Below are 16039 nucleotides of genomic sequence, written 5' to 3'. Positions count from 1 at the left end.
AGTTCGTACTGTTTTCCCCATTTTTTTAACAGAACCAAGATGAGAATTCTGCTTTATTATGGAAACTGGTGTTCGAGTTGTTGTTATGTGTGGCTTTACGGTGTGATTTCACTAAGGTGGCAAAGAAAACCAAGGCAGCATTACAAAGGATGAAAAATGGAAGTTAGTTTTTTAGTTTTGTGCTTAAAGTAACGCAGGAATAAGATCATGAGTCCAGTTACTGTGAGTGGTGGTGGATGTACAGGCTGCCTGATGCTCTAATAACGGTTTATTCTACAACAGTAACGTTTGAGAAGAGTTAGGGGAAGTGTCTCTGCTTCCTGTTCTGTTGAAAACGTTATAGTGGGAAAAAGTTTTCAGAATTCTTAGCTTATTTAGCAACTTTAGTTCAAACTTTTTTGTCTTTTCTCTTTCCCACTGTAAAAAACAACATCATAGCAGATTGCTGCTTTTCCTAGCTTATTAAGGCCCAAGTCGGATATAGTTGAACACCATCCGGTTCCTCAAATCGCATGAGCAGGTCATAATTGCTGAAATCATAGAATCACAGAATGGTTTGGGTTGGAAGGGACCTTAAAGACCATCTAGTTCCAACCCCCCTGCCATGGGCAGGGACACCTTCCACTAGACCAGGTTGCTCCCCACCCTCTGCGGGAAGAATTCCTTCCTGATATCCAATCTAAGCCTCCCCACTTCCAATTTAAACCCGTTACCCCTTGTTCTGTCACTCCCTGCCCTTGTAAAAAGTCGCCCCCAGCTTCCTTGTAGCCCATTCAGGTACTGGAAGGCTGCAATAAGGTCTCCCCGGGGCCTTCCCTTCTCCAGGCTGAACACCCCAACTCTCCCAGCCTTTGCTCACTTGATTCTTTCTTTGGGTTTTTCCCCCTTAGCGGTGAACTGCCGGCGTGGGTTGGGTTGCTGGTCATTATGTGTCATGTCAAGGCACTTAGGTTAATAAAATGGTATAAAATGCATTGATTGCAGGAAGATTAAACCGTGTTTTCTTGTTGTTGTTCTTTGTAGGACATGCATCACTTAGAGGAAGAATTAACGTGTTCCATTTGCTATAGCATATTCGAAGATCCACGGGTTTTGCCCTGTTCCCATACGTTCTGCAGGAGTTGTTTGGAAGGTGTTATCCAGGTGTCAAACAACTTTTCCATCTGGAGACCCCTGCGACTTCCTCTCAAGTGTCCAAACTGCAGAAGCGTCGTGGAAAGTCCTGCTGCTGGTACTGAATTGCTCCCCGTCAACTTAGCACTGAAAGCTGTTATTGAAAAATACCGGCAGGAGGATCACGCTGACGTCGCGACCTGCCCCGAGCACCACGGGCAACCGCTCAACGTTTACTGCATTCGGGATAGGAAACTGGTGTGCGGCCACTGCCTCACGATCGGCCGACACAACGGTCACCCGATAGACGACCTCTGGAGCGCCTACGCCAAAGAGAAGGAGACTTCTGGAAAACTCCTCGAGCAGCTGACTGACAAACACTGGACTGACGTCTGTTTGCTCCTTGAAAAGCTGAAGGAGCAGAAGTCCCAGTGTGAAAGCATTGTTCAGGATGATAAAAAAGCGGTGGTACAGTATTTTAAGAAACTTGGCGATACCTTGGAGCACAAAAAACAAGCTCTGCTGACTGCGCTGGACGAGCTGAACACCTACATCTTGGAACAGTATCAGCCTCTCATCGAGAAGCTGGAAAAAATCAGGGAAGAGCAGCTGGAATTGATGTCCCTGAATACATCTATTCAAAAAGAAGAGTCCCCGCTTATTTTTCTTGAGAACGTGGACGATATGCATCAGCGTATCAAAGCTTTGAAACAGAAGCCTCTGCCGTCCGTTGAGCCCGTGGACGTTTACCCGAGGGTTGGGCACCTGCTGAGAGACGTGTGGTCAAGAACCGAGATCGGTCAGATCAACAACATCCTCGTCCCCAAAATAAAACTGACCCTGAAGAGGAAGTTTCGCAGCAAAGGCAGCAGAAAGAGCGGAGAAGCTAAAGAGCTCCTCCGGGCTGTAAATCCCGTGGCGGTCCTGCTCCTCGCCGTAGGGGTAGCGGTAACGGTGTTGGCCGTCCCCAGGGCGGTGTCGTCAGCTGCAATCGGAGCTCCTCCCGCTTGTGTCTCGGAGCTCTTGCGCATCACGTACCGAGATCTCTGCACCTGCTTGCAGAGTGTGGGGGACGTGCTGTGCCATTCCTTTCATCTGCTGACCCAGTTCTTAGGGAGAATTTTTTGGTTTTGACGCTTTCAGCAATTAGATTCCAGGTTAGTGTAGAAGCCCCAGGATTCTTTTTGATTTCTGGGAAGCCGGTCTGTTTCCTTTCTTTTCCTGTATTGCAGTTTTTCCTGTTGGGTAAGCGAGGAGGTGTGCGACAGGAAGCGCTTCCCTTTCTGCTCGCACAGGGCGGTCGGTAGGTGCCTGTTGGATCTGGGAGCTAGTCGGAAACGGCGTCTGCCTCGGAAACCGACTGTCAGCTCGCAGGCTGTAAGCCAAAATCCCGTTTGTACAACACCTTGGGCATCTACTGTCCCTCTTTTTTTTTTCTTTGGTAACAGAATTTTAAAGTTGTTTTAATTAAAGCAGTTCAAGGTTAAGAAGCCCCCTCAGACTGCAAACAGGGTAGTCCTGGCTGGGTCAGTCGGACTTTAGCTCGGGGGGGGGCATAAACCCCCGATTTTGGGTTTTACTGACCTCGCTCCGAATGTATTTTAACGGATAGAGATTGAGGGCCACAGGGGTGTGTTTGTGGCCCTGGGTTTCATTTCGTTTGCTCTTGGTTACGAGTGGGTGACACGATTCCATCTGGTTTTTTTAATAACTTTGTGCCTTTCAAGTGGTTTTTTCCACGTTGCTGGGCAGCATCTGCAGGTGAAATACCGCCTGCGGTTTCAGTGCCCGGAGTTTGCTCCGTGGGGCAGGGAGCTGTCGCTGCTTACTGCAGCGCGCCCTTTTTGCTAAATCCTGCGATATGTAGTGAAAACGGCTACGTGCTGCGGTAAAGCTCCCGCGGAAGTCGGCGCTAGAAGGCCGTCAGGGGTTGTCGAGAGCTCTGCAGCAGCTTGACGGGGAATGTAAACCTACATCCAGCTTTTCAGCCCAAATCACAGAGTTCTACATTGGTGCAGGGACACGGTAGCATTTTATTCCGCAGTCAAGCCATCACCAACCCCCGTCGCTGCGTCTGAGGAGACGGTCCAGCCCGGACTGCGCTCGGCAGTGAAATCCCGGCGAAAGCTTCAGCAGCCTGATGGCAATACGTAGCAGGGCAGCCTGGAAGCGTTGCGGTTGGAGCGGAACACAGGTGAGCTCACGGCTCGCTGAAGGACCGAGCATTGGCTGTGTCCCGCGATGTTTGACTCCGTGGAACACCAGTCCGTTCTCACGTAGCGGCACCCCGTGGCTGGTGCGTGCTTAGGTGACGAGCGGAGGTTACGCTTCAGCCCTGGGCCTTAACCTGTGTGCGGGGCAGACACCGGTCCAGCCGGAGCTGAGCGCGAGGTCCACCCTCGGGTGCCACACTGGTACGTGCCTTGAGCCCCCGTAAAGACGCTCATGGCGGTGTCGAGGCCCTGGGGGGCTCCGGCTTCGGCGGAGGAAGGAGCCAGCGGTGGGTCGGCCCCTGCCTCTGCGGGTGGAGCGGTTGTAGCTGCTCCCCAGGTCTTGTAGTTACAGTGGCAGACCCCGGGAGTACGGCGGCTCGGGCTGCGAAACGGTTCCAGTGACAGCCGGGCGGCTGGCGCCTGGCATTTCGCTCTCCCCGGACCTGGTGCTGTCTCTGCCCACCCTCCTGTTCTTCTCTGGACAAACTGGAGAGTTTACAACGCGGGTTTATGCGTCAGCACTGCGGGAGGTTACAACGGGCCTTTGCCCCTGACGGGCATGTTTACTACTCGTACTTCTAACGTGTTACATATTTTGATAAGCTGGCATACAAATAAAATGTATTCTTACAGTAGGATTGGCTAACACCTCGCTCTTGGGTCGTCCCGGACGGCGCTGGCACACGGGGCTGGAGGACGGGCGAGAGGAGGCGGAGCGGGGAGGCTCCCCGATGGGGGTGTCCGGCTGTGCTCTGAGACAGCCGCTTCCTTTCCTTCCCGGCGACCCGGTTTGTGCAGCGTGAACTTCAGGAAGATTCTGTGATGGGGCAGGGCACGAGGTGGGTCGGGGAGGGGGTTCCTGGTCTTTCACGTTGCCTGTGACTGCCGGTTGCGCTGGTTTTTCTGTCGCGGCGACTGGAGCAGGGGCACCTGCGGTAAGCAGCTTCCTCTCGCCCCCCGCGCTCTGCAGGGTCAGAGCTGAGCGTCAGCCCTGCTCCGTGTCGCCTCTGCTGGGCACGAGGCCGGGAACAGAGGCAGCTTTTCCTGGTGCATTTTGAGGTGGGAGGGGGGTTGGTGCCCTGCCAAACCCAGGGTGGGGGGCTCCTCGCCTTTTGAGGTGTCATTCTCACTGCACGTGGCTTTTTAGGAAGGTCGGTTTGTTTTTAGAGAGGTTCAGAGTTTGGGGTTCCCAGGTACCTGGCAGTGTGATCACAGCAGTGCTCGCACAGGGACAGCCCCTGCGGATGAAAATAACGCGTCCTTCCCCTACTCGAGATCCAAGGGATTAATCATCCTGCCCTGCGACTTCGCCTTTTGCACCTCCGCAGAGATTTTAAGTCTCAGTCGCAGCGTGGGGTCAGCAGTTACTGTGCTCACCCGGCCCTGCCCTGCTGCCGCTTTCCCTTCTGCCTCGCCACACAGGTCCTGCTTCCTCCTCTCCGTACTGTTCCATTTGTTCCTGGCTGATCATGCCTGAACACTGGCCTGAAGCCGCACTGCAAGACGCTGCGTACGGAAACCAGCGCTGGGCACGGCCTCGGGGCCGGAGCGCGGCTGGCACAGGAACGTGCTGCCGGCTGGTTTTCTCAGTGGGGATCATCAGGCTCGTGACGTGCGGCACTGCGGTTTCATAGTCATGGGACAGTTTGGGTGGGAGGGACCTTAAATGCCCCCAGTCCCACCCCCTGCCACGGGCAGGGACACCTTCCACCAGCCCAGGGTGCTCCAAGCCTCATCCAGCCTGGCCTTGGACACTCCCAGGGATGGGGCATCCACAGCTTCTCTGGGCAACCTGTCCCAGTGCTTCCCCACCCTCTCTGAGATTGGACATCAGGAAGAAATTCTTCCCAATCTCCCTCTTTCCATTCAAACCCATCACCCCTTGTCCTGTCACTCCCTACACTTGGGAAAAGCCCCCCCCAGGTTCCTATGGCATGACCTGGGCCCTCCCCACCTGACATCGGTTATGGGGGTTCCACAAGCAGCTGCTGGCCGGTAGAAGCCGTTCTGCCCTGCGCCATGAACCCCAGGCCTTTCAGACCAGACGTGTGGCGCAGTAACACCACTTGGTATGCGATTTGAAAAATAGGACCTTTATTTTATTTATTCATAGTTACAACCTAGAGCCGTGTAGTTAAAATAACAGTTTGGAGTTGGTTTCTGTGGGAGGTGAAAGACAAAAGAGCACCCGGTGTAAGAAAGAGAGCGGCAGCTCACTCCACGCTACTTCTCAGCTGTTGCACACACAGCAGCGCCAAGTCCAGCTTTAGCCGCAAGAGCTTTGGGGTTGACTGTCACACTTTTTGAGACGTTGTCAGTCTTATAAATTCCGATCAACCTGTCTGCGATCTCAAACATGTTTTCTCGCAGGGAGATGACGATAAACTGCGCGGTTTTTGCCTGCTCCTGGAAGAGAAGCGAAGCGTATTAGCGCGTGGCCTTTCACGGAGCTCTGCTCCTGCGCGTTCTCGACGCCCGGGTTTTAGGAACGCAGGGAGGCGGCGCCGTAACGAGTTCTGCCGTTCCGCAGATCCGCAGGCGCCGAGGCCTGTGAATGTGTGTCCCTGCCGCCGGCGGGCGGGGCAGGGGTCCGAGATGGAGGTGTTAGTCTGCGCTGCAGCCGAATGGTGTACCCCGTCCCGCCTGGGTGACTGATCCCCCTCGGCTTCCCCAGCTCCTGTTTATCCCACAGCGTCCCGTCAGGGGCTTCCCCGGTTTCAGGCAGCTGGGCCATCCTGCTTGGCAACGCGCGCGTGCGCTGTCACGGCTGACTACGGCCCGTTCCTGGGGGCAGGGCCTGCGTTCTAGAGAGGACACAGCAGCCGCAAGGATCCCGGGGAATGTGGTACCTGCCGCGAACTCCGGCACCTTTGAGAGGGCTTTTGAAACGGGAACCATCAGCATTTGGAGAGGAAAACACCCAGCTCTAAGTACTTACATAAATGTAATGTGCCACGATGGACACGTTTCTGAAGTCAAGGGCGGCGTCAATCTCGTCCATAAAATAAAGCGGCGTTGGCTTGTAGTGATGAAGAGCGAAAACCAGAGCCAGGGAGCTGAGAGTCTTCTCTCCTCCCGACAGGTTAAATATCTGCTTCCAGCTTTTCCTCGGAGGCCGAACACTGAAAGAAATGACGAGTTTGTACCTTCTTTCTGTTGAAGATGAAAATAAACGCGGCGCAGGGAAAAGGAGGGAACTGCTGGGAGGTGCAAACGGGCTCGGCTGCAGCCACGGCCGGGCTGCTGGGGACTCGGTCCTCCCCGGCCAAGGGGCTGGGGTCTGGGTTCAGCACAGCCCCGCCAGCCGAGGGCTGCCCCGGCTACACGTAACGCCCAGGAGAGGCTCTGTCAGTTCCTCGCAAACCCTTGCCAGGAGGGAGGGAGGGGAGGTACTTGAGAAGCAGGGACAGAAGGAATACCAACGTAAAAAAGTCAGCAATAATACCAAATATCGCGCCAAACCTGAACACGATCCCCTCGGAGAAGGGATCCAGACTATCCACCAGTTCCAGTTCAGCGTCCCCTCCCAAAGTAAGCATCTGGTAGTTCTCCTTCAGTTTATTCGTGATGACGTTAAATCCGGCCATAAATTCATTTAGCCTCTGTCTCCTGAGATCCTCACGCGCCTGTCGGAACTTGTTCCTCTCGCTGGTAATGTCGTCCAGTTCCGCCACCCGTTTCAGGTACGCCTCTTCCTGGGGAGACAAACCCGATGGCCCACTAGACCAGCCGCCTCCTCACTCAGGGTTTTAAACCCTTTTCCCTACTGTTTGGAAACGCCTTTTCCCCGGAGCGGCCAACAGCCTGGAAAGGAAGGAGTAAAACCAAACCCTCTCTTTTCTCTCATCCCTCTGCCGCTTCTCTCCGGCCCGGAAAACCCGTCCCGTCTGAAAATCACAGGTAAGTGTTTCGTCTCTTGAGCAGCCCAGTGCGACTGAGGCTGACTCCAAAGGAACACCCGCCTTCACCTGCCAGCGACGCGCTCCGACTGTCACGCCAGGGAGACTGCAGGCTGACGGAGTCGGGCTAGGAGAGCTACTCAGCATAGCCTGCAGAGGAGGAAGGGAGAACTCGAGGGTTCCGTTTCAGCTCCCAAGAGAAGGGAACGGAAGCACGGGACCGCCTCTCCCGGGGATGAGCGCCTTCCCTGTGCCGCTCCTGCGTGCTCTTCAAGCACGGGGTGCGCCCGGGCAGGCGCCCGGAGGGAGATGCCCAGCTGGAGGCTGCCCCCGGGCTTCAGGAGCGCTGACACCGACTCCGCCCGGATCCAAGGCTGTACACACAGCGCTTACCTCGGGGAGGGGGTAGGGTACCACTGCACGGACCGGAAAGAGGAACCCTGCTACCGCACGACAGAAATCAAACTCACCTTCTTCTTATACTCCGCGATGGCGCTGAGGTTGGGTTTCATTTCGTGGCGCTGGGCTTCCAGGAGAGTTATTTGATTAACGATGACGTCTGGGTCCTCAATAGCCTCGAGCTCCTCCTGACTCAGCACCGGAAACTCTTCGGGTGGTTTATCGTCAATGGGGTGCAGTGACAACTTGGAGATCTGAAATTCAAAACCAGTCACTAGAAATCTTGAAAGATGAACATGTTTCTAAAACAAACATTCCCCGTGTTCCTCGTGCTTAGCGTGTCGCGCAGTTAAGACGCAGAGGCTTGAGAGCAGCCTGGCTTGCTGGATAGCCACTCCCGTTATCCTCACAGTAGTGGGGTAGAGAGGGCGCCCTGCACCACCGGGCTGCTGGCCCACAGCCCCGCTCCAGTGAAGGGTTAAACAGCAGTGAGAAAGGAGATGCTCCAGGCCCCAAACGGGCCTTTTCTCCAGGCACGCCTCCCTGGGCACGCCCCACACCTTTGCTGTTGCTGCAAACCAGGAAAACCCAAGTCAGACCAACCCCCAGCACTGCCTCTTGTTGACTCTGCACTCGGATAACCCATGGGCCAGCAAAAGTCAGGATTCCATGCAGGTTTGTTCCCAGACCCTGATCGGAGACACCTGAACTTAATGCACCGAGTGCAAGACAAGGCACAGAACGGCTGCGACGGCGCGGGATAAGCCCTGCGCGAAGGCTGCCGGTGCTCATGGGAGAAGCTTGCAGCCCCCAGTTAGCCAGTCCTGGCTCCGGTTCATACGAGGAGCTGGTTCACGCAGCAATCTCCAGGGAGCGGAGTTTCTTCCTGGCCCCACGGAATTCCTACTGGCACAGTTCAGGGAGCGGCAGTTTGATGCACCTAACGGACTGCAGGTCCCAGGTGAAATGCTTCCAGGGGAAAGGTCTTGCCCTTCCGTAAAGAACAGCCACGCACAGATTGTGACTCAGTTACCAACATCGTACTCTTTCCTCTCTCACCCGTGAGGGCACCTGCCCCTTTAAAATATGCTGGAGTGTGTGGAGAGGATGTGCTGGCACAAAACACTCCTGGTTGTCACTCAGGGCCTGCTTCCTTCTGCCCTCGCTGCCCGGAATTACTCAGCCGTAGGGTTGTGTCAGCTGTACTCATCCGACCACGCTCTCCTAAATCAAAGCCAGGCCTGACGAGCCGTGAGCTAAACCACTTCATTCGTACCTCGTCCACCCCCCTGGATGCGAACGTGTGAAAGGTCACCTTGTTTAGAGCACAAACACCACTAAGTGAAAGTTGCATGATTTTTCTCCCGGTTATCTGGTTTGTAACGACACGTTAATCTGCTCAGAGCTTCTAGTTCAAATTTTAGGTCCTCAACCATTTCCCTACCTCTTTTTGCCAGTATTTGACCTTTGACTGGTGTGCAGCAACACGGCTCTCAACTTGTTCCATATTCAGCTTGATGCCGAGAGCTTCCTTCCGAAGGGCATATTCCTCATCCTGAAGAGTTTTCATCTCCTGGACTAAACTGCGATGCTCCTCCCGAACCGCCGGCAGCTCTTCCTGCAGGAGCGACCGAAACCGCGCGTCAGTCTGTGCCTACGGCGACGCTGCCGCCTTCTCAGATGGGTTTTTGCTGCCCCGCGCAGAGGAAAACAAGCACACCCTCCCGTACTGACAGGAGCCGGGTCCCCAGCTGGGGCTGACTGGAAACAGGCTGCCCTTTCCTTCCAGGCCTGGCTGACCCGAGCCCTGCTCTTGGCTAAAGGGCGGTCTCAGAGCAAGCCTCAGAGCAACGGCTGCATTTGGAAGAATCTCAGGTGTCCTGGTTGTTTCACTCCTGTACGTAAATCCAGACGGGACACCGCAGTCCCACAGAACTGGATAAAACCTATTTTCAAACAGGTGTTTTAAAACTGTATTTTCTTCAGGAAAAACAGGTTTCATTTTTCTCAGCTCCAGAAAACAGGGCCAAGATGTATTTCCAGGTAAACATTAAACCAGATATTACAGCATTCCCAGCCCATTGCGGGAATGTCGCTCTGCAGCTGTACGGCTCAGCGGGCAGAAGGCCAGGAGAGAGGGCTACAGTTCGCATATAGTAAGGATGTAGCTCATCATCCTGAGATTACAGGACCCCTTCCTAGGACTGGTTGAGCCCAGTATTCCCCCCCAGCATCTGAACACCCGCTAATCGATGCTGACCTTGAAGGTCACTGGTTCTGTGTGAGCCCAGAAAGAATTCTCCTTCCCCTTTTTTAACTTTTGGAGGGTGAGTTAATCAACTGAGAAAGATACTTTCTACCTCGGCGGCAAGTCAGAGGCTTAAAGGGCCAGGCAGCTCCCCCCTTAGTGACTGAAGGTGCCAACGCGACCCCTCCCGGGCCTGCGGGGAGCGTGCGTAAGGGTGGAGGCTGAGGGACAGCAGCTGGACAGCCCCGACACGACAGGTTAACCAAAACATATTTCACAGGCTGCAGAAGCGCAGCAGTGACGTCACACTTACTTCGGCTTGCTTGCACTCACTCAGAATCGCGGTGGCTTTGCCCTCGAGCCTCGTCATCTCTTTCATTAGGTCTTTCGTTTGTTTCTCGTTGTCTTTCATTTCCTTCTCCGTGCGAAGAACAGCCTCTTCCATTTTCTTCTGGTTCCTGAGGAGGTACAGAGATTTTTGCATACCTCACCTGAGTGCAGATAGGACATAAGACCACGAGAAACACTACCTTGCTGTAACGATCCATCCGTAGCTACTGACGGCCACAGAGGAAGCGCTGTTGCTAAGAGCTCACACTCCTGAAACGCCGAGGAGAGCACCGCTGGCTTCCTCAGCCTGACAGCAGGGGCCTCATCAGTGACGTGTGTTCTGTCACGGACAGTTCAGACATCTGGCCTAGGTCTGCGTTACCTCCTCTTTAAGCTAACATAAAAAACAGATCCCACTTTATTTTCTGACACACCTCCTAATAAAATCACTCCCTCTGGATCTGAACTGCCCCACTCCCCGGCAATGAAGTGCTGTTTAGAACCTTCATCCCCAGATACTGCAACGTAGCGCTGGGCAAATACCCACTAAGCGTGACTTCTAACCGCCTGTTGGAGACTGCCCGGTCTAAGATCACTGGCTGTGCAGCTACAGAGACTGCTCCAAACAGGCCAGCATCCTGCGGCGCTGATCTGACAGACACAGCGCTTCGAAGGCTGGCATGGCTCTCCGTCAGGTCCCACCGAGGTCACTAATCCTTTGCCTGGGAAGCACACTGATTAACAGATCGTGGCTCGTAATGAAGAGCCAGTCTCAGTTTGAGGTAAGTCAGGTTACAGAAGGGTTACGACCTTCTTCCTCCAGTGTTCCTCTAGCCCAACTAATCCCGCACGCAAAGGCCGGGCTGTAACCAGACACAGGTCGCAGCAACACACCGTCACGGCCAAAAACTGTTAACGTGAACACGCCGGCCTCTACGGTACCTCTCCGCAGTCCTGACCGCCACCTGGGCTTTGGTAATGCTGGAATTACATCCATCTATGTCTTTGTTGATCTTGTCGAGTTTGTCTTGCTGTGCTTTAAGTTTATGGCTGTTGATCTCGATGATGAGGTTCTGTAATCGCTTGACTTCATTTTCTATTTTACCAGCTTTCTCAGCAAAGCAGTTGTAATCTGTCAACAAACAAAAGCCAGTTAAGGTCGCTGTACTGTCCCCTGGGACACTGCCCGCTGCAGCACATCAGGACTGAAGTGGTAAAAAGCTCTGCTGTATTAACATACTGAGAATCATAGAATCACAGAAAGGTTTGGGTTGGAAGGGACCTTGAAGATCATCTAGTTCCAACCCCCCTGCCATGGGCAGGGACACCTTCCACCAGACCAGGTTGCTCCAAGCCTCATCCAGCCTGGCCTTGGGCACTCCCAGGGATGGGGCATCCACAGCTTCTCTGGGCAACCTGTCCCAGTGCTCCCCACCCTCTGCGGGAAGAACTTCTTCCTGATATCTAATCTAAACTTCCCCACTTTCAGTTTAAACCTGTTACCCCTGGGTCCTGTCGCTACAGGCCCTTGTAAAAAGTCCCCTCCCAGAAGCACATATCCTTCTTTGTACTGTGCAAAACGTCGGGTTTTTCTGACTGTGGCAAAAAGAAAACCACCACCTGCATCTTTGCAACACTGTTCCACGACCCAAGCTTTTTCGGTGCAAACCACCAGAAATTTGAATCGCATTATCTGATACATCTGGAGTGCTTCAGTACCCCAGTCGGTACGTCAGAAGCTACTCCCAGCTCATTTATTGAATGGGAGGATGCTCAAGGAGGTTAAAGAGTAAGGACTGGCCACTGACATGCGCAGTAGCTGGTGCTAGTGCGTCGTTATGACACGTGCTGACCAACACCACAGCCCACCCTACCTCCAGGGCTAGTCCCCTTGTTCATAGCTTACACTTAAAACTCCCCAACACCATCTGAGTAAGTTGAAAAGCTTTTGCTTATCCAGCTGCCCAGCACCTTCCCCTTCCTGGTGCAAAACAAGCAAGACCCCACACAAAGTGTGCTCAGGTCTGTAATAAATACCCTCCGAAAGCAGGACTGTGGGGGAAGGGAATTACGTTTGACTGGGCTCATGTTATTCCCCGAGCAAGAAACACAAAGCAGCAGCCAAGGTTTTCTTCTCTAAGGTACCAGTTACCTCAGAGAAACCCTGATCCCAGTTCTCCGAGGAAACTCCTTCCGCAAACAGAGTGCGCAGGCGGAGTCTGGGCTGTTCGCTCCAGAGTCATGTACCAGGCCAGCGAGAGCACGGCAGAAGCCTTTGCTTGACTTCAGTATCATTATCCTTCACATCAACAATTCCTACCCCTAATTAAACTGCTTTTCTCTGTAATCCATATGTAATACAGCCAGAAAATTTAACCAAATAGACAAGGGAACCCTAAAATTAACCTTTAGCTTGGCTTGACTGAAACATGACCTTGAGCAATCACAAAAAAGGGAATTTTGCTCTCTAACCCCTAGAAGTACCTTTTCTCGCCCCCTTAGAAGAAAGGAGGTTCCAAACCAAGATGCAGTCCCACACCGGCAGTCTGTGAGGACAAAGCCGTAACCGCCCACCCCCGTACGACTCAAGAACGTGACTTCAGTGTGATCTACAATCCCCTCTCCCCAAAACTTACCTTTTTTATAGCTATCAAGGAGTTTCTCCAATTCCTTCTGTTTATTTTTGTCTGGAGCAACAGCAATTACCTTTGCTTCAAATTCCTCAACTTGGGTCTTTAGATTAACTTCTTGTTCAGATAAACTCTGCAAGAATCACAGGATGATTTGGGTGGGAAGGGACCTCAAAGCCCCCCCAACCCCACCCCCTGCTATGGGCAGGGATACCTTCCACCAGCCCAGGTTGCTCCAAGCCTCATCCAGCCTGGCCTGGGACACTCCCAGGGATGGGGCATCCCCAGCTTCTCTGGGCACCTGTCCCAGTGCTCCCCACCCTCTCCGGGAAGAATTCCTTCCTGGTGTCCAATCTAACTCTCCCCAATTTCAATTAAACCCATTACCCCTGTCCAGAAACAGCTGCGCTAAACCCCTGCACTGCAAAGGTGACAAGGACAATGTGAAGCTGAGGCCGAGGAGTCATCCCCCCAGCTGCCCCAGCTTCCTCACCTGGATACTGGCCGTATACTTCTGTAAAGTATTCCTCCTCTCCCGAACCTCTCGGTGCAGTTTTCTGATGGTTTCTTCAAGCTGTAATTTCTCTTCTCCACACTGTACCACCCTCTTAGCATCCTTCTGCAGTTGCACTTCCATTTCAGTGACCTACACAAAAACGGGATAGGACCGCGCGCCTGGCGTCACCGCTACGAAACAAAGCGAGGCCTGTCCGTGCGCGCGACGGTCTAGCATCTCTTAAAATACCCGGGAGCAGAATGAAAACTTGGAGTTTTGCTGCAGGAATGGAGGCGGACTGCTGAGATCAGCAGTGAAAAACAAAGGAGCGAAGGTAGGGAAAAGTAAGCTGAAGAATCCCTGTCAAAATGGCTCGTGGTGGAAGACTGGGGGAAGTAAAACTAGAGTAAGCCTGAAGGGCTGAAGTGGGAGTAGGGAAGGCCAGACCCAAAGAACACACACGCAGAAGCTAGGAGCAGCTCTTACTGGAGTTTTGATGTTCGTTGGGTTTCGTGGGGATCTCGTTAGGAAGAGAAGCTGCTGCGTGCAGCTGCTGGCCAAGTGACCAAGTCTGACCGATCACCCGCAAGAGCAGACGGAACGAGGACACGTCTCAGCTCCCAGCCTGTCTTCTGTTCTTACATTCTGAGAGCTAACGGGTGGACAGGACTCCCCTCGTTCTGCCCGGAGCCGTCCACTGCACTAGAGCGGTACAGAGCTAACTAACTCTTGGCAACGGAGGAATTCCGTGGCAGCTGCTGATCTGTATGGAGTGTCATAGCATCTCCCGTGGGCCGCGCAGAAAACCGCGCCTGAGCTCGTCTCTTGGGGAGAAGAAACAACCGACAGATCTGAAGTGTGAAGGCAGGAAACAGCAAAGTGCCTTAACTAGCAAGATCTACAGGTGAGCTGCCTTCTGTGCTGATGGGGCCTTCGCAAGGCCAGGGCAGTAACGCTCTGTCCAGGAGGCTAGCTCCTTCCTTAGATACAGCACTACCCGGACAGGCTTGACCCAGTTGTTTGTCACATCTCAGGCTTTGCTGAATTTTATCTTTTCTGGGCTAACGCAATCCTATTTTCCAAGCTGAGTGAAGGTGGAAATACGAAGAGGGATGAGAGAAAAACAGGTGCATATTTTAACCTCTCTGTTATTTCTTCCAGCAGAGAAATCAGAGGGGGAGAACCGTGAAGATGAGTTTGATTTTGAAGTTGTCCAATTTGAAAATGTTTTCACCAAAACCAACCCCACTAACTGCTGTTTCTGTGTCCTTAGCAGTAAGCAAATTCCCCACCCTTGTGTGAGCTCACAGCTCTTTCCTGAAGAGCGAAGGTTCCTTCTGTGGGGAGAGGACCCACGTCAGGAGCCATCGTTTGACAGTTACACGGGGGAGCTCAGCTTCTTGAGGAGGCATTGACTGAGATCTGACATCACAGCGCCAAGGTCATCCGCAGACACTGGGCAAAAGGGGCACCGGCTACGTCCGTGCTAAAAGCCACAGACTAAACCCAAAAAGGATCCCGGAAAAAGCCCAAGCTGTGTCTTGATATTCCAAAGCATCTGGAAATACAAATTTGAAGGAAAGCTCTGCCACTCCGTGACAAACCTTACAAGGACACGAAACGAGGGGCAAACCTGCTTTTGCTGCTCAGGGGTGCGCACTGCTCTGCAGCTCAGTGGTTCCCCATGATCAGCATCTTCCACCTTCTCATCCCCCTTCCGTCTCCAGGGTATCAAAGGCAGCGCCACGAGACTAAAAACTGACAGGCCCACGGGGGCTGGGCTGGGAGCAATACAACCTCCGCTGACCTTGTGGGCTGCAGCTCCGTAAACCACTCTGGAGGTGTCTTGCATCACCGACTGTTAGCCCCCCGTGCCGATGTAGGACATGGCACACGCGCACGTGAACTGCCAAAACTTTAGGAGCTTTGGCCAAACTCCACCTTTAATTTACTAACCTCTTTTTCCGAAACGTCCGTTGTGATCGAGGAGCCCATCCTGCCCTTTATTACTTTATTCCCACCACCTGTCATTGTTCCTGGGGTAAAAGAGACAAGAGGTTAGCAGCCCAGCGGTCCCTACGTACCCCCTACCGCGCACTTACGAGGCCGCCCTAGGTCTGCTCTTCAGTACCCGACTGTTCGATGATCTGTCCTTGCAGCGTTACCACCCTCCATCTTTTATCCTTCTGGAACGCTATTCTGATAGCTTCTTCCAGGTTATTAACGACGAGGGTATCACGTAATGCAAAGTAAAAAGCCAGGAGGAACTTCTTGTCCTCTACTTTCACCAGATCAAACAGCCGAGGAGCATTTTCAGGAGTGGTGACTTTTTGGGTTTTTTTTTCCCATACAGCCATCTATGCCACAAAAAGAAACGAGGGAGATTCCTTAGGATAGATCACGAGGACACTCCAGGATGCTAAGGTGTGTTAAGGCTTTCAAGCAAACGTGGTCACGCTGCAATTAACAGTAAAGCTCCCACCCCTGGGTGTCTCCGACTTCCCCTATAGTTGGAAACCCGCTGATACCTCATTGTTCTCTTTCACACTGTTCACTGGTTACAGTTAGTAGACTACTTGGCTTATTAAATATGGTAATTTGCTTAAAAACATCTATTACAAAATGTAGAAGACACACCAAAAATTTGCTGTAGGCATACAGGTACTGAAAAAGCCCTGTAACTCTCAAAGTAACCATTATCATTTCCTAGC

At 53.0% G+C, this 16039-nt stretch overlaps 2 protein-coding genes across 2 annotated transcripts in view; one reads left to right on the top strand and one right to left on the bottom strand.

The window, feature by feature from the left end:
• The first annotated feature begins 1026 nt into the window (after positions 1–1026).
• Positions 1027–2247, top strand: TRIM59 (tripartite motif containing 59). Its single transcript, XM_010157336.1, has one exon. It carries the CDS (start codon positions 1027–1029, stop codon positions 2245–2247), a length of 1221 nt encoding a protein of 406 aa, XP_010155638.1.
• A 3302-nt stretch (positions 2248–5549) lies between these two features.
• The window catches only part of SMC4 (structural maintenance of chromosomes 4), a 31797-nt gene continuing 21307 nt past the window's right edge, over positions 5550–16039 (bottom strand). The window contains exons 13-23 of the mRNA XM_010157325.1: positions 15460–15685; positions 15285–15364; positions 13326–13478; positions 12839–12965; positions 11145–11334; positions 10180–10330; positions 9069–9236; positions 7696–7878; positions 6789–7021; positions 6265–6448; positions 5550–5732 (exon numbers count right to left, since the gene is read on the bottom strand). Coding sequence (XP_010155627.1) covers positions 5550–5732; positions 6265–6448; positions 6789–7021; positions 7696–7878; positions 9069–9236; positions 10180–10330; positions 11145–11334; positions 12839–12965; positions 13326–13478; positions 15285–15364; positions 15460–15685 — 1878 coding nt within the window. The remainder of the gene's footprint in view (positions 5733–6264; positions 6449–6788; positions 7022–7695; positions 7879–9068; positions 9237–10179; positions 10331–11144; positions 11335–12838; positions 12966–13325; positions 13479–15284; positions 15365–15459; positions 15686–16039) is intronic.

This window comes from Eurypyga helias, unplaced genomic scaffold (assembly GCF_000690775.1).
Source record: "Eurypyga helias isolate BGI_N326 unplaced genomic scaffold, ASM69077v1 scaffold13820, whole genome shotgun sequence".
NCBI classification, from domain to species: domain Eukaryota; kingdom Metazoa; phylum Chordata; class Aves; order Eurypygiformes; family Eurypygidae; genus Eurypyga; species Eurypyga helias.
This window is presented reverse-complemented; position numbering and strand designations above follow the sequence as displayed.